The 26056-nt window shown below is 48.4% G+C and overlaps 1 protein-coding gene across 3 annotated transcripts in view; it reads left to right on the forward strand.

Annotated features, from left to right (window-relative positions):
- LOC115157024 (zinc finger SWIM domain-containing protein 5) overlaps positions 1-21355 on the forward strand; it is a 59185-nt gene extending 37830 nt beyond the window's left edge. Inside the window, exons 2-13 of one of the 3 annotated variants that reach the window (XM_029704882.1) lie at positions 5474-5830; positions 6751-6899; positions 7473-7623; positions 8997-9122; positions 9422-9598; positions 10069-10260; positions 10486-10623; positions 14568-14825; positions 15548-15683; positions 16896-17053; positions 17232-17395; positions 17520-21355. In XM_029704882.1, coding sequence (XP_029560742.1) covers positions 5474-5830; positions 6751-6899; positions 7473-7623; positions 8997-9122; positions 9422-9598; positions 10069-10260; positions 10486-10623; positions 14568-14825; positions 15548-15683; positions 16896-17053; positions 17232-17395; positions 17520-18464 — 2951 coding nt within the window. In that variant the 3' untranslated portion in view covers positions 18465-21355. Of the gene's footprint in view, positions 1-5473; positions 5831-6750; positions 6900-7472; positions 7624-8996; positions 9174-9421; positions 9599-10068; positions 10261-10485; positions 10624-14567; positions 14826-15547; positions 15684-16895; positions 17054-17231; positions 17396-17519 lie in introns of all 3 variants that reach the window. The other 2 variants (XM_029704880.1, XM_029704881.1) reach the window with 2 other exon arrangements.
- The last annotated feature ends 4701 nt before the right edge of the window (positions 21356-26056 follow it).

Consider the following 26056-nt stretch of genomic DNA (forward strand, 5'->3'; position numbering starts at 1 on the left):
CACACTATCTTCACTTCCAGTAGAGCATTCCCCACATGCCTCCCAGTGCTGGGGCCATGATGGTGCTGTTGGGAAATCACAAATGAATCAATCAGGCCTTTATCTGCTCAGCGGAGCCGGGGCCTTGTGTGATACTGAATGTACATATACATGCGTGTTGTGTGGAGATGGACTGGTGGGGGGCAGGGGTGGCTGTGTTAACCTCCTTGCTGCTGGAACAGATGGAGGGTGGGCTGGGGTAATCTGGGCTGGGGCTGGGGTAGGCTGGGTACAGAGAGGGGGGTCCTAGGCTGTACTGTGTGTACTGTGTGTGCTGTGTTGGCCCTGCCCCAGCTCCCTGCCTGCCTGCCTGCCTGCCTGCCTGCCTGCCTGCCATACAGATCTCCAGCTCAGCCTCCACGGCTGATTAGAGGTTAATGGTTTAAGAGTGGGGAGGGACTGCCTTCTGATTGGTTGGCAGGTCCCGCGTGGGCGGGCCGGCGGAGTGGCAGATGGTGCAGACCCAGTGAGTGGAGCGGTGAGGGAGGGACTGCCCTCTGATTGGTTGGCGGGCCAGCGGAGTGGCAGATGGTGCAGACCCAGTGAGTGGAGCGGTGAGGGAGGGAGCACATATATGAATGGTGGTATTACAAATGTTGTATGTTAGATAGTGGTGTAATAATGTTATCTACTGTTTTATTGTTTTTGCCTTAATTTGTTTGGACCCCAGGAAGAGTTGACTTGGCAGCAGCTGATGAGGATCCTTAATAAATACAAATGAGGGGGTTCTCCCTCTCTCTCCTATCCTCATCTCTTTCGTTCCCTTCCTCGCTCACCTGCTATGGAAGGCCTACGCGTATAACCTCACCGCTGCATCCAGCGAGCAGCCATCGCTGCAGTAGACAGATGGTTGGTGGACGAGTCTAAAAGCCCAGGCTGAGGGAGCTGCAGTAGACAGATGGTTGGTGGATGAGTCTAAAAGCCCAGGCTAGCCCAGGCTGAGGGAGCTGCATTAGACAGATGGTTGGTGGATGAGTCTAAAAGCCCAGGCTAGCCCAGGCTGAGGGAGCTGCAGTAGACAGATGGTTGGTGGATGAGTCTAAAAGCCCAGGCTAGCCCAGGCTGAGGGAGCTGCAGTAGACAGATGGTTGGTGGATGAGTCTAAAAGCCCAGGCTAGCCCAGGCTGAGGGAGCTGCAGTAGACAGATGGTTGGTGGATGAGTCTAAAAGCCCAGGCAAGCCCAGGCTGAGGGAGCTGCAGTAGACAGATGGTTGGTGGATGAGTCTAAAAGCCCAGGCTAGCCCAGGCTGAGGGAGCTGCATTAGACAGATGGTTGGTGGATGAGTCTAAAAGCCCAGGCTAGCCCAGGCTGAGGGAGCTGCAGTAGACAGATGGTTGGTGGATGAGTCTAAAAGCCCAGGCTAGCCCAGGCTGAGGGAGCTGCATTAGACAGATGGTTGGTGGATGAGTCTAAAAGCCCAGGCTAGCCCAGGCTGAGGGAGCTGCATTAGACAGATGGTTGGTGGATGAGTCTAAAAGCCCAGGCTAGCCCAGGCTGAGGGAGCTGCATTAGCAGCATCCCCCTCAGATTAATTATGACTATTAGACATTGCAGCGTACGGATCAATGAGCTGATCTCCGCCGTCTCAATGTCTTACTGCCTAACTCCGCCTAGCTCCTACTCAGACATATCAGGACTCGTACCTATAGAGGCTTAAACCAAGTCGCTTGAGATGGATGGATGGATGGATGGTAAAAGTGTAGGTAGATTGATGAAAGGAACCCCCTCCCTTCCCTGGCTCACTCATATTGTTCATGTAGCATTCATGCAGGCTGCATCCTTCAAGCTCCTCCCCCACCTCACAGCTCTTCCCCAGGGGCAGACAACCATGTGCTTCTGCTCAGGATCAAATCAGCTTTGTGGGGCTGGCAGCGCTCCCAGAACCATACATTAATTTATCTGATTAGGGGCTTTACCCACCCGGCCCCTCGATTACAACAGTACCGAATAACCGAAGATAAAAAATGCCATATCTAACTGTGTTGCTGTGATGGTTTTGCATATCTCTGTCATAATGAACAAAGCCAGTGTGGTGAGAAGGGTAGTGACGTGTGATATCGCAGCCCCAGTCGTGGTCTGGAAAAGAGAAAAGGGAGGTTCAGGGAGCTGGTGATTTACACTGCAGTGCCAAGAGCCTCTTACTGTAGTTAGTGCTGCAGTGACTAGGGCGGGCGCCACGCTAATTCATCTGCACTCTGCTACCCCTGGCCCGGTCTCTGACGTAGGCCTCACCTGTTTTTCTATAGCCACTTCTCTCTCCGTGCTGTTTTGGTCCAGGCCCGCACAAGCTTGTATACGTTAAACATTATGCCACATGGTCCCTCCTCCCCCTCACCTCTTCCTGCTCCTCGTCATCCCTCCCCAACCTCCAAAATCAGCTGTCCTCTTCTATGCCTGGCTGGCCATGGAATCCTGCTGGGACTCTTCAAGGAGCCAATTGCTAGTTGAGACGGAGTGACAGTCTGACCCATATTAGCAGTGGCAGTGTGTTGATTCTGACTGACTGACTGACTGACTGACTGACTGACTGACTGACTGACTGACTGACGCAGCAGCAGTGTCTTGTGACTGAACTTTCACCTACACTCCTTTTGCTGACGACACCCAGACCCTCCTTCTCAGGCCACACACACACACCTCATCTAGAAGAGCATCAGCGTTTACAGGGTCTGGGCCAGGTACAGGCAGGACACATACACACAGTGCTGAAGGAAGGCGGATTGAAAGAAGAGTGGGATTGCATTTCTCTGAGCTTCTAGAGAAGGACCATAAAGAAAAGAGCAGCGGAAAGGGACGGCAGGATCACATTCAGCATCGTGTCCGGCCAACAAAAGACGAGCCGGGGGGGCGGGTGTTGGGGTGGCTGGGTTGAAACGGGAGCCCCTGGCTGAAAGGCGAGGAGGACCCTTCACGTCCATCAGCGGCAGATGCCCGGCTCTCTACTGAAGGGAGACGTGTGAAAGGAGATGAGGAGCCATCCTACCTGCCCCTCATAACCCCAGCAGCAGGCTGTGGCACTGCAGCAACACTGCAGAACAGAGATGGGGCCTCCAAGTCATCACCTCCAGCACAGGCCCCTTACTGCAGTCTGCATACACTGACTGACCACAGAGGTGAGAGAGGCCCCTGGGTCTAATTAATGACTCTGTTGAAGACCTGCGTAGGTGGAACATTGTAGCAGTACTCTACTTATTGTTGTCAGGCCTTGTTTATTTTTCTAGTTAAAGAGACCTCTTGATATGATTCTAAACCCCATGCACGTCTCTTCTAAGGCAACCGCCGAAGACGGTGATGGCCGTCAGCAGTATTCCATGTACGTGCTTCAATTCATAAGATCACGTTTGTTCTGTAAACAAAACCTTTCGCTGCAGCAGTTCTTCCCTCTCATCAGCTCTCTGGGAGCTAGAGCCCATCTCTTCAGAGCTGTAAGACAGTAGAGCATTAAAACGCATTAGTCACCTCTCTGTGTTGTCCACCCCGATGTCGTCCACTTCGATTGCTCACTGTTACGTCAAACAGAGCTTCCATAGAGGAGCATGGTGATGAGCAGTAACAGAGATGACATGAGGGGTGACATGAGAACAAAGTCCTGTTTAGTAACAGAGATGACCAGTTTTTCCCCTTAGTCTCTGGTGAGTTCATTAGGATTGTTGGAATGTTTCAGCATAGGTTTGTAACATTATTAGTTAGGTTATGACATACGTACTGTAGGTCTGCTGTGAAATAACTCAAATCCTTACAACATGAGAACTATCATTCTCCAGCAGATTATCAGAAAGAATAGTATCCCACATCTTGCTATGTCACTACTTTGTTCACTACTTTGTTCCCTTGTTTCTGTCACACTGATATACGGCACCAGTTTTACAAGACTGCCTTGGAAATAGACAAGAGCATACTTGTACAGTACAAGATTTGATTGCCGATGCCTCGAAGAAAAATGTACGCGGTAAACACAAGTCCGCTATTTTCTTCAATGCATCGTTGTCTTTCACCAAATTCACTTTGAACTCTGCATTGTGCTGCGAGTAATTTGCAACACATAGGGGTAGCCCCTCTCCTTTTCTTTTATCAAAATGAAAACAGACATCACCATAAACTCCCCTTAATCAGATGGGCCTGTGGTTTTGGCTCTGCCTGAAAGGGCTTGGCAGTAAATTGGACGTTGCGTTTCTTTCCCCGGAGAAAGAAAAAAAAGAACTGGGTAAGAGGGGGGCTAGTTTCTCAGAAGAACTCGTCTGGAAAAGCCTTTTGTGGGATTTGGCAAGAGAACGGCAGGCTTTACTCATGCTTATTAGGCACCCCTGTCTCACTACTCTAACCCTAGAATGAATTGTGTTTGTGTGTGTGTTAGGCATTCCAGGTCTGTTACAGTTCACTCGCTATGATGGCAGTGATCTTCTGAAGCCAGACAGACAGGAACCCATTTGGTGTTAATTAGCTCAGCCTCGACTTGCTGAGCTCACTAAGTTTTATATATATATAAAATCATCAGTGGTGTGTGTGTGTGTGTGTGTGTGTGTGTGTGTAGTGTACCCTCTGTCCTGTGTGTACTATGGGTAGTCATGTATGGAACCGTAGTCATGCAGCCAGTGAGCATAGAAATGAAATGAGTAGAGTGTGTTTAAGGTCAGAACATGCCCCCGAAGTGTGTGTGTGTGTGACTGTAGCAGGCCTGGTTGCTATGGTTTAGTGTGGTACTGTGATATAGTAATCCATCTCTGTTCTCCCAGCCCCCTCTCTGGGCCTCCCTCCATCATTAATAATTTACCAGTCAAAGTGAGCTGCCAGACTTTCTATCAGACACACACTTCCCTTTCCCATCCCCCTGCTGCATGCGCTCCCTTTCTCCCCTCCCTTTGGCCCTCACAGACCGAATGACTGACTTCAAGCCACAAATATGTCACCAGCTAGCAGGCAGGAGCATTTCCTTTTGAAAAGCTGTTTCATGCGGTCCAGACGTATTTAACTAGTCAGCTTTCTACTTCACTATCTACTCCCTTTTTGTAGTTAACTGGTAAGAGAATCCATTACTTTTCGAGTCCATTTTATGAACTGTAACCTGCCCTCGCTGTTTTTATTATTCTAAGACCATTGTGTTACGTGGCTTGAACTTCTACCTTCCCATGAACTGATTGTGATACTGCTATGTCAATCCCAGAGTGCTTTGGGGTAGATCGTTTTTTTTCTCCATTGGTGCTCTCTTTATAAAGGTTAACTATCACATAGTGCGATGCAGGATGCTTTCTAATGGTTTGTGGGTACGTTGCCAGAAAGGTCTGATAAACCCTTCGTTGCTCGTGTGACCTTTTTTAGGGTGCTGAGTCACAACTGTCCTTCATCTGAACTAAAGGGGAAGGTGTGAAATCACAGCTGTCATTTAAATGTTGATCAAGTCTGCTGACACCAGTCTTCTCTCTCTGTCTCTCCAGGTTTCCACCTCAGTGGCACGGTCATGGAGCCCGCCTCCCAGTCGGAGCCTGAGGTCACCCACAAGGTGGCCATCAGCTTCGACCGCTGCAAGATCACCTCGGTCACCTGCGGCTGTGGCAACCGCGACATCTTCTACTGCGCCCACGTGGTGGCCCTGTCCCTGTACCGCATCAGGAAGCCGGAGCAGGTCAAGCTGCGGCTGCCCATCTCAGAGACCCTGTTCCAGATGAACAGAGACCAGCTACAGAAGCTGGTGCAGTACCTCATCACAGCCCACCACACAGAGGTGCTGCCCACCGCCCAGAAACTGGCCGACGAGATCCTCTCATCCAACTCTGAGATCAACCAGGTCCATGGTAAGAAAGACATGTTGTTGGACATAACATAAGGTCCCTCTGTTCACGTTTTGTTGACCAGTTTGTTCACATTTAGCACCGGTGTGTAGACCTGGAATGCCAGGGTCTCAGAGCCTATAGGACCTACAAGTCACAAGATGGCCACATATTGTGCTTCACCCAGAGCCTCTGCCAATCCCTTACACTCCTTAGTTTCACCCCAATCATCCTCTGGTGGGCTTGAAGAGCAAGGTGGACCCAGTCTGGCAGAGCCCTGATTTGCAGTACCAAAGTAGCAGCGAGGACTCAGAGGCTTCAAACAGCCTGCTGGTGCTTTGCATGTCTGAACGTCTGAAAAAGAGTCAAATGAAGAAAGTCAGTCAGACTCCGAGCTAACGTTCTAACGTTGCTAACTACTCTACCTCGGCATGAACCCCCCCCCCCCCCCCTGTTATCCTCCTAGTCTGGAAAACAGAGGAACTCTGCAGTCTGCCATCTTTCCACATCACTCTCTAAATATTTACCCACCCCAGCCTCTTAACAAAGAAGTCCATCTCCCAGTCTCCAGGTTGTTTGCTGTGGGGAGTCAGTGGGTTGAAGTAGGAGCCCCCCTTGACAATGCTATGTGTTGGGGCTTTGATTGTGGAATGTGAACGTTCGGATGCAACAGTGCCTTGGCAGGACTTCAGTTGGTAGTTCTAGGCAGATCAAATGGGTGTTGGGGATACCTATAGGACGCCAACACACCTAGGGTTCACCCTCTGTTCCTGTTCTTTAGGTGTTTGCTTAATTAGAAAAATATTGAACAAAATCCTGGTTTGATGTCTTATGAGGTTAGTTTTGAGGTGGGACTGATATAAGGCATGTTTTTGTAGCCTAGCTTCTGGTTATGTGTTTAATTAGTCTTTGGTCTGACAGTGTCTTTCTGTTTGTCTTCCCAGGGGCCCCGGACCCCACGGCAGGGGCCAGCATCGACGACGACAACTGCTGGCACCTGGACGAGGAGCAGGTCAGGGAGCAGGTCAAACTGTTCCTGTCCCAGGGAGGGTACTATGGCTCTGGGAAGCAGCTCAACTCCATGTTCGCCAAGGTACGCCTGTCTGTCTGTCTCTGTCTGAACATTCAGTATCAAAATCAATCCCGGTTTATGGCCAAGCACTCACCAAGTGGCTGGCGCAGTGGTCTGAGGCACTGCATCGCAGTGCTAGCTGTGCCACTAGAGATTCTGGGTTCGAGTCCAGGCTTTGTCGCAGACGGCCGTGACCGGGAGACCCATGGGGCGGCGCACAATTGGCCCAGCGTCGTCCAGGTTAGGGGAGGGTTTGGCCGGCAGGGATGTTCTTGTCCCATCGCGCACTAGTGACTCCTGTGTCGGGCCGGGCGCAGTGCAAGCTGACACGGTCGCCAGGTATACAGTGTTTCCTCCGACACATTGGTGCGGCTGGCTTCCGGGTTAAATGGGCATTGTGTCAAGAAGCAGTGTGACTTGGCTGGGTTGTGTTTCGGAGGACGCACGGCTCTCGACCTTTGCCTCCGTACGGGAGTTGCAGCGATGAGACAAGACTGTAACTACCAATTGGATACCACGAAATTGGGGAGAAAAGGGTAAAAGAAACAAAAATATCACTGTATATTACTGTGTATTAATACAAGTTTTCTGTAGGTGCGGGAGATGCTGCGGATGCGTGACTCTAACGGTGCCAGGATGTTGACCCTGATCACTGAACAGTTCATGGCCGACCCTCGCCTCGCTCTGTGGCGGCAGCAGGGGACAGGCATGACAGACAAGTGCCGGCAGCTATGGGACGAACTGGGTAAGTCCCTCTCACTTTCTTAAATGTACAGTGTAGAGGTCCAATTCACACAAAACACAGTTCTAGGTGATTATGAGTGGCTATTAGCGCCTATGTTCTGCATTATAATGCATTGCAGAAGGCTATACATGCATACATAATGCATTATGAAGAGGGTATTCATAGAAATGGTAACTGACCAACTGTCTCATTGCTGCTTGGATATTATTGATTTGCTTCCGTTTAAAACCTTGTCCAAAGCACTGTGGGTACTGGCAGGTACTGAAACACAGCTGGAAAACCTTGCTGCTAAAAGAGCAATTCCAAACGGAATGTGGCCTCACCACTTCGATCAGCACAGCTATGTAACTATTACCTAACTGTAAAGCCACCATGGTGTGTGTGTGTGTGTGTGTGTGTGTGTGTGTGTGTGTGTGTGTGTGTGTGTGTGTGTGTGTGTGTGTGTGTGTGTGCGCGACCTGCGGCTTGCCCGTTAAATCCCCATGCGTGTGGCCATATCAGTGGGTCAGTCGGTGACTGTGCAGCAGTGCATACATCATGGCCAAGCACTCACCTCGATTGGGATTGCATGAAAAAGGGCTGGGATCAATGGGGTTTTCAACCTCCATAGTATTGATCGGGGCATTTTAAAGGGGTCGATGACGGCACACTACACATCCTGAGGAAGTTCATTGGAGAGCAACAGTAGAGCAGAGAGAGGTTTGCTGTGCCCCTCTCCTCCGCAGGATAAACCCCGGCTCAGGGGTTATGTTTAGTTACCAGGGTGCGACAGGACAGGGCTCTCTGATTGGCTAGGACTGCCACAGGCTGTCAGCATGATCACCAAAGTGCCCAATCAAAGGTGGTGGTGGTGTTGGAGGGTTTCAAGCGACCGTCCTGCACTAATGGGCTGTTAGTGCCAGAAGCTGTCAGTGTGATCAGGAGTGAGCACCCTAACAAAGTGCTCTGAAACGAGGGTTTAAAAGGAAGCAAACAGAAGGGGGTGAATTCTGGTCATGTATTACCTGGTGATGGGGTAGTGAAAGGAACTGAACTAGTTTACCCCTCACATTCCTTAGGCTGTACTAAAGACCTGTCACATGTCCCAATATACCCTGGGCCTTTTGACTTAACAATTAGACTTTAATAGAGTCCAACCTGGGTTACAAATTACTTTTATGGCTCGCGTGCAATATTAACGTAGGAGGACTCTATGCTGGATTAAAAATGCTTTCTGTATTGTATAGGTCCTCGACTCCTCACTCCTCCATACCCAAATATACATTAACATAGGATAATTAACTGCTGTTATGACTCCTCCTCCATACCCAAATAGTCAAACAATGGTTATTCCGCCCATTGACCTTTGCCCCCTGACCTTTGTCCTTTTCCAGGTGCCCTGTGGGTGTGCATCGTGCTGAACCCGCACTGTAAGAGTGAGGAGAAGAGCGGCTGGCTGAAGCAGCTGAAGAAGTGGGGCGACATGGACATCTGTCCCCTGGAGGACGGCAACTACGGCAGTGAGTTGCCCAACATTACCAACGCTCTACCACAGAGCAACCTCGCCCAGGGTCAGTCGCAGTCTGTAGCAATAACACACACTGGTATACCGACATAGACTACTCACACTGGGCCTGTACACTTCCACTTGAGTTACAGCTACATCCCTTCCCTGTCCCAAACCATGGTTCTGATGCACTGTTTTTGTTGTCTTCAGATTTGGTTGTCTCTAGTAAAAGTAGTTCAACTCAAAATATGACTAATAAAAGGTATTTTTTTGCACTGTGCTCTGTCTCCCTCCCTGTATGTCCCCCTCCAGACTCCCTGGCCCGGCCCAGACGGACAGTGTTCAAGCGGGCCATGGAGGCCTGTGATCTCCACTGGCAGGACAGCCACCTGCAGAGGATCATCAGCTGTGACTACTACATGTCCCCAGCCTACCAGCGAGAGGGAGAGAGTCTCCTCTTCAACCCCCAGGGCCTGCCTCTATGGCTAGGTGAGAATTACACAACCTGATTTGATCTGGTCTGCACAGTACACAGTCTTAGCACCAGATGTTATATCAATTCCAGATGGTATTGGAAGGCCATCTCAGTATATGTTTTTAAACCATATACACAGAAACACGCACATACAACCTCACACACACACTGGCCAAGCTCCCGGTAGTTTAAGCTCTGTGCCATGATAGTGGCCCGTTTGTTCAGTGCCAGTTCTTGGGTTTGGGGCTCAAATGTTCGTCTCTGAACACCACCACTGTTTAGTTTTCTAAGCCTCCTTTAATTCCACTTCCACTGAATCCTGGAGCTGGAGTAAGCAAGTTCTGGGGGAAGATTTGTCCTCATTATGCAACTTAAGCCTGGGTATCAGAGTAGTAGGGTTCTTTCTGCTGAGGCTGCATCCTGCCTGTCAGCCTGCCTGGACATTGTGTTGTGCTGAGCCCGTGTCATGTGATTTGTGCTGTAGATCACGTCCCCACGGCGTGCGCGCGGGTCGATGCCCTGCGTTCCCATGGTTACCCCCGCGAGGCGCTGCGGTTGGGCGTGGCCATCATCAACACCCTCCGGCTGCAGCAGCACCGCCAGCTGGACATCTACAAGCACCAAAAGAAAGGTAGCGCCCCCTGTCTGCCTGGAGACAGTTCACTGTTCTCATTAGGTGAGCCTATGGGCCATACGAAACAGAATTAATGCATTTTATAATACAATGTACAGTATGTTGGTGTCATCTTGTTGTGTAGCCTATTATTGGGGCCCTGCATTTTTATATGGTTAGGAAAATATCCTAGCCCTACATAACATGAATACTGTTCTACTTTTGTTCATGTGATAAGATGTATAGTATGATGCGGGTCTGATCTTGTTGTGTTCCTGTGTGTGTCAGAGCTGCTCCAGAAGGGGATGACCAGCACTACTAACCTGGAGGGCTGGGTGGGACACCCCCTGGATCCCATCGGCTGTCTGTTCACCACCCTCACTGAGACCTGCCGGGTAGATGACGACAACGCTATGGACACTGGAGGTACACATCTGGCCAGGTCCAGGCCTACCCAGGCAACGTTTCCATTCCACTTCAATCGAACTGGTCAAAATGGTGTCAGTCCAGCAACCATAACTGATCACCCATACAGTACAGTCCCATACAATTTGGCAGAGGCCAAGGCAACCAGCAACCATTTCACTCAACTTTAACCAAACTGGTCGAAATGTTTTATTTTTTGTTCAGTCAATAATCTCGTGTTGTCCCACAACTAATCAAGGCCATCGGATTGTAAATTCACCCATTCAATCCAGTCCTGGTCTATCACCCCCCTCATGGTCCTCTTGTAAGCAGCCCTGAGATGAATGGCTGTGCTGCAGAAAGGTCATCCAGCCTACACAGTGGTGGAAAATGGATCAAGTCCAACAACATTTGCATTCCATACATTCTTTAGCCCAGCCAAACAGAGAGCAGGGATTTGATACGGCCTATTGTGACAAACCTACAGGGAGGCATTGTGTGCCGGAAGAATCCTGGCGAGTGGTATGGTGATTTGGGTGGGCAGAGGGAGAGTGTGAGAGTGTGTGAGTGTTAGAGTGTGTGAGTGTTAGAGTGTGTGAGTGTTAGAGTGTGTGAGTGTTAGAGTGTGTGAGTGTTAGAGTGTGTGGGAGTGTTAGAGTGTGTGGGAGTGTTAGAGTGTGTGGGAGTGTTAGAGAGTGTGGGAGTGTTAGAGAGTGTGGGAGTGTTAGAGAGTGTGGGAGTGTTAGAGAGTGTGGGAGTGTTAGAGAGTGTGGGAGTGTTAGAGTTAGGGAGTGTTAGAGAGTGTGGGAGTGTTAGAGAGTGTGGGAGTGTTAGAGAGTGTGGGAGTGTTAGAGAGTGTGGGAGTGTTAGAGAGTGTGGGAGTGTTAGAGAGTGTGGGAGTGTTAGAGAGTGTGGGAGTGTTAGAGAGTGTGGGAGTGTTAGAGAGTGTGGGAGTGTTAGAGAGTGTGGGAGTGTTAGGGAGTGTTAGAGTGTTAGAGTGTTAGAGTGTTAGAGTGTTAGAGTGTTAGAGTGTTAGAGTGTTAGAGTGTTAGAGTGTTAGAGTGTTAGAGTGTTAGAGTGTTAGAGTGTTAGAGTGTTAGAGTGTTAGAGTGTTAGGGAGTGTTAGAGAGTGTGGGAGTGTTTAGAGAGAGGGAGAGTGTGTGAGTGTGTTAGAGAGACCAAGAGAGGGAGCGAGGAAGTGTGTGGCTTATGGCTTATAGGGCCATCATCATCACAGTCCTTTGTTTGGTTCTGGTGAGTAGCTGGAAACATCTGGTATGGAGGCAGGACTTTAACTTGAATTCTGACCAATCAGGGAGCAGCTCTCCACAGTCTTTACACATCATCAGTAGCAGCAGCTGGCCAGCAGAGCCTGAGCCATAACAGTGGAGGGAGGGAAACATGGAGGCTAACTACTGTGGTTGCCGTATGAGAACTAACCCGGGTCGCCCGGGATTCCACATGGTTAAATCCACCTTGGCACTGATCTCACACAACACATGCCAAAAAACCTAGAAGCCCGAGGCTTACGTCCACTCATATTAAACCTCCTTCACATCTAATTAGCAACTCCTACGGACAAAGAAGTTCTATAGCATCTATCCATTGTTGCCTAAAACATGTTTGTATATTTTTTTAAGTAGATGGGTACAGTACATAGATGGGTACAGTACATAGATGGGTACAGTACATAGACAGTGTAAATGGGTCAGACCTACATGTAATACGAGAGGTCAAATATTTCCAGAGGTATGACAACAAAGCGGCGTGTTATTGAAAAGCTCCTGGACGCTCCATTGGTGACTAGAGGTTGTTTTGATCCAGCGGCATGAAGGGAAAATTACTGATATCCTCTCCCCTCCCCCCGTAATAAACAGGATTGTCGTAGGGGGGAGGGATAATTTGCCAGGGGGATTTAAGCGTAAGCCGGCCGTGGGTTGGATCTTAGTCCCTGTCAGCAGATGTTAGTGTTTTTCTGGGACCTCAGGGACACCTCTACCTCTGGTGCTGCCTGGCATCCACAGCTGCCTAGGTGAGAGATGTGGAGCTAGAGAGAGGTTCCTGTAGGTGTGGAGCTAGGGAGAGGTTCCTGTAGGTGTGGAGCTAGGGAGAGGTTCCTGTAGGTGTGGAGCTAGGGAGAGGTTCCTGTAGGTGTGGAGCTAGGGAGAGGTTCCTGTAGGTGTGGAGCTAGGGAGAGGTTCCTGTAGGTGTGGAGCTAGGGAGAGGTTCCTGTAGATGTGGAGCTAGAGAGAGGTTCCTGTAGATGTGGAGCTAGAGAGAGGTTCCTGTAGATGTGGCGCTAGAGAGAGGTTCCTGTAGATGTGGAGCTAGAGAGAGGTTCCTGTAGGTGTGGAGCTAGAGAGAGGTTCCTGTAGGTGTGGAGCTAGAGAGGTTCCTGTAGGTGTGGAGCTAGGGAGAGGTTCCTGTAGATGTGGAGCTAGGGAGAGGTTCCTGTAGATGTGGAGCTAGGGAGAGGTTCCTGTAGATGTGGAGCTAGAGAGAGGTTCCTGTAGATGTGGAGCTAGAGAGAGGTTCCTGTAGATGTGGCGCTAGAGAGAGGTTCCTGTAGATGTGGCGCTAGAGAGAGGTTACTGTAGATGTGGAGCTAGAGAGAGGTTCCTGTAGATGTGGAGCTAGAGAGAGGTTCCTGTAGATGTGGAGCTAGAGAGAGGTTCCTGTAGATGTGGCGCTAGAGAGAGGTTCCTGTAGATGTGGCGCTAGAGAGAGGTTCCTGTAGGTGTGGCGCTAGAGAGAGGTTCCTGTAGGTGTGGCGCTACAGAGAGGTTCCTGTAGGTGTGGCGCTACAGAGAGGTTCCTGTAGGTGTGGCGCTAGAGAGAGGTTCCTGTAGGTGTGGCGCTAGAGAGAGGTTCCTGTAGGTGTGGCGCTAGAGAGAGGTTCCTGTAGGTGTGGCGCTAGAGAGAGGTTCCTGTAGATGTGGAGCTAGAGAGAGGTTCCTGTAGATGTGGAGCTAGAGAGAGGTTCCTGTAGATGTGGAGCTAGAGAGAGGTTCCTGTAGATGTGGAGCTAGAGAGAGGTTCCTGTAGATGTGGAGCTAGAGAGGGGTTCCTGTAGGTGTGGAGCTAGAGAGGGGTTCCTGTAGGTGTGGAGCTAGAGAGGGGTTCCTGTAGGTGTGGAGCTAGAGAGAGGTTCCTGTAGATGTGGAGCTAGAGAGAGGTTCCTGTAGATGTGGAGCTAGAGAGGGGTTCCTGTAGGTGTGGAGCTAGAGAGGGGTTCCTGTAGGTGTGGAGCTAGAGAGGTTCCTGTAGGTGTGGAGCTAGAGAGAGGTTCCTGTAGGTGTGGAGCTAGAGAGAGGTTCCTGTAGGTGTGGAGCTAGAGAGGTTCCTGTAGATGTGGAGCTAGAGAGAGGTTCCTGTAGGTGTGGAGCTAGAGAGGTTCCTGTAGGTGTGGAGCTAGAGAGAAGTTCCTGTAGATGTGGCGCTAGAGAGAGGTTCCTGTAGATGTGGAGCTAGAGAGGTTCCTGTAGATGTGGAGCTAGAGAGGTTCCTGTAGGTGTGGAGCTAGAGAGAGGTTCCTGTAGATGTGGCGCTAGAGAGAGGTTCCTGTAGATGTGGCGCTAGAGAGAGGTTCCTGTAGATGTGGAGCTAGAGAGAGGTTCCTGTAGATGTGGCACTAGAGAGAGGTTCCTGTAGATGTGGCACTAGAGAGAGATTCCTGTAGATGTGGCGCTAGAGAGAGGTTCCTGTAGATGTGGCACTAGAGAGAAATTCCTGTCTGTGGCAGCTGCTTTCCACACCTAGCACCTTCCAGGCAAAAGAAATGTGAAACCAGACAGCCGTTTTGGATTAGTGTTAGCTTCTAGCAATGTCTCATAATCCTGCTAGATCATCGTTGCAATTGAGAATTGGTTCTAATTGACCTAACAGTTTGAATAAAGGTTTAGTAGAACAAAGTCTCACTTCCATGACCATCCGTGTAAACTAAAAACCTCTCTTTGTCTCTTCAGACTCTGGAGAGCCCAAGCCGCCTGTGTACCATCATGTGCCCGTGTGGGGTTGCCCGGATGGCGGGGAGTCCTATCTGGCACTGGCCCTGGAGGTGGCGCTGATGGGCATGGGGCAGCAGCGTGTGATGCCTGAAGGCCTCTATGCCCAGGACAAGGTGTGTCGGAACGAGGAGCAGATCGTGGCCAAGCTGCAGGAGATGGAGCTGGATGATCTGCTGGTCCAGACGCTGAGGAAACAGGCTATCCTCCTACTGGAAGGTATGAAGGCTAGTTGTATTATATTATTGTCCTCCACTCGTCTCATTTCATTGTCTATCTCTTCTCTGTTGCCTTCAATTGTCTCACTTATCCTCCCTCGCTGTCCAGTTCTATTCTTTCACCCTCCATATCCCTCTCTCTATCTGCCCTGCTTCCTTCCTCTCTCTCTCCTTCCACCTCTCCCTCCCTGCCTCTATCTCTTTTCATGTCACCCTTTCTCTTTAGCTGTCCCATCCCATCCCTCTCTCCCACCTGGCTCCCCTCCACTGGTCCTGCCTCGCAACACCCAGCTGAAAATGGATCTCAACCCTGGCCTTTTAACACGGTCTAACCCCCTTTCTCCCGCTTCCCCATGCTAGCTATGCTATAGCCCTCCCCCATCCGGGGCTTTAGGGAATGTTAGCTGTGTAATCCTAGAGCAGACATCTGTCGCTGCTAGGGAGGAGAGATTTGGTTAATACCCAATGGGCAGTGTGTGTATGGTTTTCTGTCTGCTCTGTCGCCCCCATCAGGTTGGGAGAGGTATAACCTAATATTGCTTTTATTCACTGCTCTACTTTGAGCCATTAGCTGTTTATATTGGTATACTTTGAATATTCACCAAAAACAGAGCCAAATCGTGTGTGTGTGTGTGTGTGGCTGGACTCCAAGATATGAATGACTGTGACAATTCTGATGTACTTTGTGACAACAAACAGTGACAACTCTGTCTGTGTGTTCAGGAGGTCCGTTCAGTGGCCTGGGTGAAGTCATCCACAGGGAAAGCGTTCCCATGCACACCTTTGCCAAGTACCTGTTCTCAGCCCTGCTGCCGCATGACACAGACCTGGCCTACAAACTAGCACTGCGGGCCATGAGGTAAGATCCCCCAACCTACATTCCTATCCAACCCTATTCAGGCTCATTGCTCTGTTTCAAGCACCTGTGTGTGTCTCTGGCATTCAAAACCATTTAGCATCTATTACAAAAAGAACACACCATTTTACTATTAACACTTAGACGCATCACATTATGTTGACACGTTTCTATCTGGCTGCGTCACTGCGTCAGAGTCATAGACATTCAAACCAGTAGATGGTCATAGCGCTGATGTCATCCACGTGAACTCCTATGGAAAACTCCCGGGGGCGCGTGAAGTCGGGAATGATTTGAATTTGACCGTAACTAGCAAAGAGTCATGGTCGACGTAGTCGTTTTAATCCTGCCGGGGTCAACCGGGAGCCTCCTCGTAGCCTGCCGGCCCCTGATTGGTCTGTGTCAGCACGTGGTCCTGTGTGACGACAAATGTAGTGTCAGAATGGATCACTATTTAATGAAATATCTCCATTTGGAGCGACTTCACCGTGGGCATCAAACTTAATAATATATTTTAGAGCCCAAAACTGCCGTCAAAATGATTTGTTTGGGCCGTTCTGGCGATCATCATTTATATAGGCTTTTTAGGGCAGACCAGGGCTTTTGGCACCGCTAGGTTGCTACGCATTAGCCGACCAGCCGAGCTCGTGACTTCACACTCCAGACCGGACACTGGGGGCTCCCTCCCTCTACTTGTATCTATATATTAAGAGGCTGGATGATGAATCTCTGACTGAATAATCCCCATCTGTACTGCGGTGAGATTATCCTACTGAGACTCCTCAGGGTCCTGGCTAATACACAATCCATAACAGGGCTTAGGGCTGCACACAAGCACACACGTGCAAGCTCGGATGCATACACACACACACACACACACACACACACACACACACACACACACACACGCGTGCATATGTATATGGGGGGGGGGGGGGGGGGGACCTCTAATGCAGCTATACAGACTGGTGTGTGTTTCAGAGACCTCTAATGCAGCTATACAGACTGGTGTGTGTTTCAGAGACCTCTAATGCAGCTATACAGACTGGTGTGTGTTTCAGAGACCTCTAATGCAGCTATACAGACTTGAGATGGGACGAGGCAGTATAATAATGCTGTAGGCTGGGAAACCTTTTTTCAGTTCAATTTTGAATAGGAAACTTTATCATAATAACTCATCTCATCACTCTCTGTCTCTCTGTGTGTGTCCTCTAGGCTCCCTGTGTTAGAGTCGACTGGTCCCTCGGGAGACTTGGGTCACCCCCACCATGGCATCAGCATGGTGCCCAGCCGCTACCCACGCTGGTTCACCCTGGGCCACCTGGAGTCTCAGCAGTGTGAGCTGGCCTCCACCATGCTCACCGCAGCCAAAGGTCAGCTCCGCTCTAGTTACAACAATGCACACACACACCCAAAACATTTAACCATGCCACTACCAGATAAACACTCGCTGGGCCTTGTCCACCACTACAGAACACCACAGTACACATACAAACTGTTGGATGACAAATGTTGTTTTTCAATCTAATACTCTATTGTTTGTACCTCCAGGAGATATGTTGAGATTGCGGACGGTGCTGGAGGCCATCCAGAAGAACATCCACTCCTCCTCCCTCATCTTCAAACTGGCCCAAGATGCTTTCAAGATCGCCACTCCGGCTGACAACCCCCCAGACATTACCCTGCTCAATGTAGCTCTGGAGCTGGGCCTGCAGGTACTGACGGCTAGATGGATAGTAAGCAGTGTGTGACATTGAAAAAATGTGCTGTTGGGTGTTGAATTACTGTGCACTCTGCCTTGTCTGACATGTTTCAACATGTCTCTCTCTCTCTCTGCAGGTAATGAGGATGACTCTGTCCACTCTGAACTGGAGACGCAGGGAGATGGTGCGCTGGCTGGTCACCTGTGCCACAGAGGTGGGTCTGCGAGCGCTGGTGAGCATCCTCCAGAGCTGGTACACCCTGTTCACCCCCACCGAGGCCACCAGCATCGTCGCAGCCACCGTCATGTCCCACAACACCATCCTGCGCCTCAGCCTGGACTACCCCCAGAGAGAGGAGCTAGCTAGCTGCGCCCGGACGCTGGCCCTGCAGTGTGCCATGAAGGACCCCCAGAACTGCGCCCTCTCGGCCCTCACGCTCTGCGAGAAGGACCACATCGCCTTCGAGACGGCCTACCAGATCGTCATCGACGCAGCATCAACAGGCATGACGTACTCTCAGCTGTTCACCATCGCCCGCTACATGGAGCACCGCGGCTACCCGCTTCGAGCCTTCAAGCTGGCCTCGCTGGCCATGACCCACCTCAACCTGGCCTACAACCAGGACACCCACCCGGCCATCAACGACGTGCTCTGGGCCTGCGCCCTGTCCCACTCGCTGGGCAAGAACGAGCTGGCCGCCATCATCCCCCTGGTGGTGAAGAGCGTGCACTGCGCCACCGTGCTCTCAGACATCCTGCGCCGCTGCACCATGACCGCCCCGGGCCTGGCCGGTATCCCCGGGCGACGGAACTCTGGGAAGCTCATGTCCACGGACAAGGCTCCGCTCCGGCAGCTGCTGGACGCCACTATCAGCGCCTACATCAACACAACCCACTCCCGGCTCACTCACATCAGCCCCAGGCACTACGGAGAGTTCATAGAGTTTCTTAGTAAGGCCAGAGAGACCTTCCTACTGGCCCAGGACGGACACATCCAGTTTGCCCAGTTTATAGACAACCTGAAACAGATCTACAAGGGCAAGAAGAAACTCATGATGTTGGTACGGGAACGCTTCGGCTGACCCCCGGGGGTCCCCCAACAGGACAGGCAATATAGGGAACTCCTTTTATTTCTACTTAATCATTTATTTAAGTTTTCATTTCCACTTCTTTTGTCATTTACGTGTCAAATTCTATATTTGTCCGGGGGGGGGTTGTCAGTTTGTTTTCTTCTTGTGAGCGACAACCAATGTTTGTTCTCAACGTTACTCTGCTAGGTAAAGACTGCGGAGGGGGGGGAAATCTGAATACAAAAATATTTGAAAAAGATTATGATAATGATGAAAAAACATTGAGGTGGCAAATAATGAAAAACCAAATGATGTATAGGGTATTTTGAGCCAGGGAATGATGTCTGCTGTGGTGAGATACTAGTGGTTTTTGAAGGAAAGAAAACCTGTCATTCCAAAAACACTGACGCACATAGTGTTGACTTACTGTTATACCTCGATCGTATTCCAAGGGTCAGCTTTAAACCTTTCCTGTTAAAAGGCCTCGTTTCAAGGCATTATGTGTGGAGGAGGTGGAATGCTGAACTTGGATGTGTCAGGTCCAGAAGCCAAGCCTAAATCTGCCAGACTCATCAGGTACATACAGAATCCTCTGACTTGACCAAGCCACTCACACTCTCACATATTCTCTACCACCTTTCCTGAGTGGAGCCTGATCGATTTTTCTGGTATCTCCTATTTCTAGTGAAGGTACCTTTCAAAAAGAGACAGATGTACAGCGAGAGAGACAGGTTGCGGCAGATTGGTATTTGGATTCGATCACGGAAAGATGGATTGACTGGCCTGAGAGTGATACTGCCACTGTGGGCTTGGGTCTGTGTGGAGTGGCTTGTGTTGTCAGAGTTTGGGTTTATAACATGTTGAAATACCATTGCTGAAAAACATCTTGTATCTTTCAAAGCAAAACGTGTATGAACGTGTACTTTTTGACAACATGCCTTGGTGTAGCCGGTTGGGGTTAGTATTCCACATACAAGCCTACCTATAAGTATCAACCTCTCAGACCCTGTGGGAAAGTTTTATATTAGCAGTAGTACTATTGTTATACAAGCACTTCACAAATGTCATGTACTCAACACCATTCTGTCTGCTTGAGCAATTATTTATCGATCATTAGAATAATCTGTGTGTGAATGAATACTAGGAATACAAACAGCATAACTATATTTAACATTCAAAAATAGGAATATTAGACAAAAACATTTGAGGATAAATGTTGAGGCTATAAAAAGCGGTCCATGTCAGCTTCCACATTCCAGGTGACCTAGGGCCACAGAAGTACACGGTCCGTTTGACGTAGTACAGTAAAGAAACAACCACAGAAAAGAGAAAAGAGACGCTAAACTCAGTTCTCAGGGAATCACTTAAAGAAACAAAAACAAGAAAAGTAGTAGCATAAGCATTTAAGATATTGTAAATATGAAAGTGTCAATTAAGAAAATTGTAAAGTTATAATTATTTATGATAACTGTATGTTTTTGTTTTTGTGGGATACTTGAATGTGTTGTGGGCTGGGAATGTGAGGGCAGTTAGATGAAAATACATTTCTCAGGTGCTCCTGTGTACATTTCTGATTTTCTTTTTTTTTTAATGTTTTCTTTAGTTTTTGCAGTGTTTTCTAAGAGGAAGCATGTTATTTAGAAAAGCAGGCATACCATTATGAACAGAAAGCAACCTGACTATGCAGAAACCACTTAGTGGTTTGGTCCCCTTCTCTGGAGTCACCCAGACGAATGTCTGAGGGGGGCTAGCCGCTATCCGAAAGAGAACAGACGAGGCAAGACACGGCATGTTTGTATTTGTAAGTAGCCTGCACATGCTGCAAATTTGGACAGACGTTGCCTTTGACCAATTTAATGTACAATTTCTCTCTTTGGACTTAAGCCTTTAGTGTCTTCTCAAAGTACCCGTGTCAGCGCTTGACATGGCAACGAGAGTTTAAGGAGAGCAATGGTCCAAAATAAAATAAAATAAAAACCCTGCATGCCCCACGCAAAATAAAGAACTGGCAGAGAATATGAATGGGGGGAGTCTGTTTTGCCAACCCCTATCGTCCTCTCTATCGTCCTCCCTTGTATTTCTTCATGCTTTTAAGCCTATTCAGTTCACCTGAACGACCATGGCCATGCTCTTAACCGTTCTCTACAACCCCTACGGAGCAGTTGAGTTATTCTGCTCCTTCCTTCCTTCCATCCATCGCTGGTCTTTATTCCTTCTCTTTTAAAGAGATTTTGTTAACTTCCTTCCAAACGTTAGTCACAGGATTCAGTAAGACTGCAGCACTGCCTGTACCAGTGCCATATGCACCACGACATAACACCTGCTTTCCCAACCAACCTACCAACCTACGGCAGCCTCCTCTGTTTTGTCATTCACTAGCTGCCACAAATATTAACCACTACTTGAATCTGAGATTTGTGAGTTACAACGAGTGGACAAAACAAGATTGCAGTTTAATGTAAACCTGCCTGTTATACACACACGTCAAACTAGTTGGTTCTACGGCATTGCAAAAAAAGTGGGGGGGAAACTCCTCTGGCTTAATTTCTCTCTCCCATACTCTGTGTCTGTGTTAACTGTACCAGTGTTTTGACCCGTCACTAGAATTTAGAAGGAAGTAATAATAATCGCTGGTAGATTGTTCACTAGTTCATCTACGGTTTGATTATTTTTTTTATTTAAGGGAAAGTGTTTGTTGCCTCTTTGTGCTACTGATTTATAAAAAAAAAAGGTATCCAGTATTTGTTGCCACAGAAGTATAGTTTATCAACAGTTTGTTTGTGCAACCTCTTGAGCTAATGTCTATAAAACAATTTATTACTATTTATGTAACGCTACTACCATTTTATATCATTTGTGTTGGAATCTCAGTGCTTTTCTATGAATAAAGTGTGAAACACGTATATTGACTCCTGCTACTTTCTAAAAACTGTCTTCTCTCACTTTAGGTGCCACTCTATTCCTGTCGGTGTAGTTGTGATTTCTCCTCTAATATGACTCTATCTTATCTATCTCATTGCAATTCTCATTCATTAGGGCATTCATGGAGCTAAACCGGTGAATCAGGTCATAAAGAATCCTAAGTGTGTGTGAGAGGCAGGCAGCACGTCTTGGGCCCAGATTGATTGCCTCTCTAAATGAGCTTATTAATTATCGCAGCAGACAGCTCACAACTGTCTGATTCCCATTCTGTTCTTAATATAACACCACCTCAATTTGTTCTGTTACCTCCCACACATGGGATTGGGCTGACAGTGAATTCTATGAATCGATTTTTGGGATTCAGTGGTGACCAAAAACCGGTATATATGTTGGCTGATACTGAACGTGCTGCACGTGCATGTTGACTGACAGGTTGGTATAGCTCTAATTTTATCCTGGGTTAAAGGCGGGAGGTGTTTTTTTTTTTTTTTTGCTGCTGCTGTACGAGCCAATCTGTTACAACTGTAAACACCATGAAGACCAAATGTCAGAGTGATTGGTAGCGCTGGGTGGTGATGCTGTCAACAAGCCCAATACTCTTTGGACCTGCTTGTACAAACTACACGGCTTCTCCCCTGGCCTATCCATGGGGGAGTGCTTCACAGATGGGCTCTGTCATTGTGTTTTGGACAGGGAGCACAGAGTTTGCCTGCTGAAATATGGATGGCGGCTGGGCCTGGCACCCCCCCCCCCTCCCTCTGCTCCACTGGGGAGTGTTTGTGCTCCTGTAGAGGGGGGTGATTTAGCTGAAGTGACATGTAGGGAAGAGACAGACGAGTAATTGGCTCCCCCACCTTGCTGTGTGGTTCCTGTGTCGGCTGCTGAGGCTGTCAGCTGGGGGAAAGAGTGGAGAGAACAGGCATCGATGTGAGACGAACGCTGGGCTGCACAGACATAGCACCAGATTGCTTATGTGGTCCTGAAGGCAGGTGCTTCGTTCGAACACTAGGGCTGCGCTGTATGTTTATTAGTAGACAATTGGTCAGTCAAACCCCAGCAAGGACCAACAGGTGGAGGAAATTCCTCCGGTGGTCAAGTCCACCTCAAATTGGCACAGACTCATGCTCCGAGAGCACTCTGACTGTCTGTCTACGAACCGTTTGGCAGTTGAGTCTTAAGTTCTCTCTCTCTACACCTTGGATGGTAGGTTGTGCTGTCAGCATTATCAAACATCTCGTTCTTCAGGGAGCTGATTTGGAGAGCTTTGTCTTGCCGCTCTGGCTTTCTAACATCCCTCAGTAATTGGGGTGTGTGAGGGGCTGGGCAGGGAGGGTGGGGTGAAGGAGGGATCAGGGAGGAAGGGAGTTTGGGGGAGAGCTAATGAAAAGGAGTAACTGCAGTGATTCTTTGAAACATTTTGGATTGGATTGAATCCTTTAATGAGAAATGCTGGGGTGTGGGGACTGGGGAGATGAATGACTGTGGTCTTAGCTGTGGAACAATAGAGATGATGATGGATGAGTCAAGGCTGGACCACAGGGAGTTAGGCTCCCTCTGATAGTATCTGTGTCATCCAGCTCCACTATCATTTGGCTCCATGTTAACTAGCGATAAGGTGACTGGAACAAACAGCACATTACTCTCTGACCTAGTTGGGGACTGACAAGCATATTTTTTTCAACACCCCCTTTGTGTAATGGCACAACTCATACAATGTGAATCTTTTAAACAGGTTAAGGTTTAAGGGACAGTGACATGGACATGTCAGTGGCTTTCTAAAGTACAGGTCACAAGATGGAATCCACACAAAGGCTGTGTAGCGACAGTGCCAATATCACATTCCCACAAAATATTGTCTTCACTTTTTCCATAGCGGCTACAGTATGAAACATTGGAGCCAGCCAGCCACTCCTCACTGAGAAGTCTGATTTGGGTTTCTCCGTTGCCCTATGTTAATATTTCAAATCAATCACAGTCAACGGCAGCCCATACGATAAAGCGCTGATGGTGCCAGTCCCTGACAAATGATGTACAGCCTGCTGTCTCCAGGAGCAGATTGGATTTTCAGGCCTGCTGATTTGCTGAGAGATTGTGCCTGAGACCCCCACAATCCATCCCCCTGGTCCTCTTTGTAAGGAGGCACTGAGTTTTTTTTAAGCACCAGATTCATTGTTGCATTTAAAAATAATGCCTGAAAAGCCCATGACGTAACGCAGGCACATGGGGAGAAAGAAGAAAACATAGCCTTGCTCTACTTGGTCCTTAAACAGCGAAGTGTAAAATGACAGCACCTTTAGAAACCTAAAGCCCTAATCAAGAAATTAATTGTTTTTTTATGTTGAATTTTTCTTTTTTCACATCGGCTTACAGGGAACAGCACCTCACAACACAAAATCGGGCTAATTCTGCATTGTCACAACAATTTGCCGTTTGGGTCCAGCTGAAAAGGAGTGCGCCGCGGCTTGAGGGTCAGACATCCAGCCAGTCAGGAGACTCCTAAGCAGAGCTACTTCCTCCCTCCTCTATCAATGTTTCACACCGTAAATCAAGGAGCATCCGTAAAGGACAACTAACCAAAACGTGATGCATTTTTGTTGAATCCAATTCCCACAATTCCCACAACAAAAACAACTGGATTTATACCGCTCTACTTATCTCTAGTGCTTAGCTTCCTTTCAGAGAAAAACACCCGTTGGGATTAACTGTCTTTATTCCTCGTGTAAATATCAGTCTGTAATGATAATCACTTTCTTTAAAGCCAAAAGAAGTAATACAATTATGCCATTTTTTATATGTATGTTCAAAATGGAAACAAATGAAGTCTGGATAGATTTGTTCTGGTACTGGTTTGAACAAAATCATGTACAGTATGCCAACCATACCCATCCCCGACTCCCAGACCCTCACTACATCCCCGACTCCCAATCCCTCACTACAGTCGTGGCCAAAAGTTTTGAGATTGACACAAATATTAATTTTCACAAAGTCTGCTGCCTCAGTGTCTTTAGATATTTTTGGCAGATATTACTATGGAATACTGAAGTATAATTACAAGCATTTTTCAAGTGTCAAAAACTTTTATTGACAATTACATGAAGTTGATGCAAAGAGTCAATATTTGCAGTGTTGACCCTTCTTTTTCAAGACCTCTGCAATCCACCCTGGCATGCTGTCAATTAACTTCTGGGCCACATCCTGACTGATGGCAACCCATTCTTGCATAATCAATGCTTGGAGTTTGTCAGAATTTGTGGGTTTTTGTTTGTCCACCCACCTCTTGAGGCTTGACCACAAGTTCTCAATGGGATTAAGGTCTGGGGAGTTTCTGGCCATGGACCAAAAATATCGATGTTTTGTTCCCCGAGCCACTTAGTTATCACTTTTGCCTTATGGCAAGGTGCTCCATCATGCTGGAAAAGGCATTGTTCGTCACCAAACTGTTCCTGGATGGTTGGGAGAAGTTGCTCTTGGAGGATGTGTTGGTACCATTCTTTATTCATGGCTGTGTTCTTAGGCAAAATTGAGAGTGAGCCCACTCCCTTGGCTGAGAAGCAACCCCACACATGAATGGTCTCAGGATGCATTACTGTTGGCATGACACAGGACTGATGGTAGCGCTTACCTTGTCTTCTCCGGACAAGCTTTTTTCCGGATGCCCCAAACAACCGGAAAGGGGATTCAGAGAAAATGACTTTACCCCAGTCCTCAGCAGTCCAATCCCTGTACCTTTTGCAGAATATCAGTCTGTCCCTGATGTTTTTCCTGGAGAGAAGTGGCTTCTTTGCTGCCAATCTTGACACCAGGCCATCCTCCAAAAGTCTTCACCTCACTGTGCGTGCAGATGCACTCACACCTGCCTGCTGCCATTCCTGAGCAAGCTCTGTACTGGTGGTGCCCCGATCCCGCAGCTGAAACAACTTTAGGAGACGGTCCTGGCACTTGCTGGACTTTCTTGGGTGCCCTGAAGCCTTCTTCACAACAATTGAACCCCTCTCCTTGAAGTTCTTGATGATCCGATAAATGGTTGATTTGGGTGCAATCTTACTGGCAGCAATATCCTTGCCTGTGAAGCCCTTTTTGTGCAAAGCAATGATGATGGCACGTGTTTCCTTGCAGGTAACCATGGTTGACAGAGGAAGAACAATGATTCCAAGCACCACCCTCCTTTTGAAGCTTCCAGTCTGTTATTCGAACTCAATCAGCAGATCACTTTTTTGCTTTGCACAAAAAGTCCTCATCAACACTTACACCGGTGTTAACGAGAGAATCACTGACATGATGTCAGCTGGTCCTTTTGCGGCAGGGCTGAAATGCAGTGGAAATGTTTTTTGGGAATTCAGTTCATTTGCATGGCAAAGAGGGACTTGCAATTCATCTGATCACTCTTCATAACATTCTGGAGTATATGCAAATTGCCATCATACAAACTGAGGCAGCAGACTGAAAATGTATATTTGTGTCATTCTCAAAACATTTGGCCATGACTGTACATCTCATTTGTAATTTAACAGTTTCCCCTGATAATATCAAGCATAGTGGTAGATGTGTGGACATAGGATTGCTAATTCATCTCTAATTGGGAGCTTTCCTTGAGAGCGTTGGTGAACTGCAGAGGTCAAAATCTATGGAGCACAACAAGCTGAACCAACAGTCCTGGTTGAAGGCTTTACCAAGGCAAAAAC

The sequence above is a fragment of the Salmo trutta genome, chromosome 21, assembly GCF_901001165.1.
Source record: "Salmo trutta chromosome 21, fSalTru1.1, whole genome shotgun sequence".
In the NCBI taxonomy this organism is placed as follows: Eukaryota; Metazoa; Chordata; class Actinopteri; order Salmoniformes; family Salmonidae; genus Salmo; species Salmo trutta.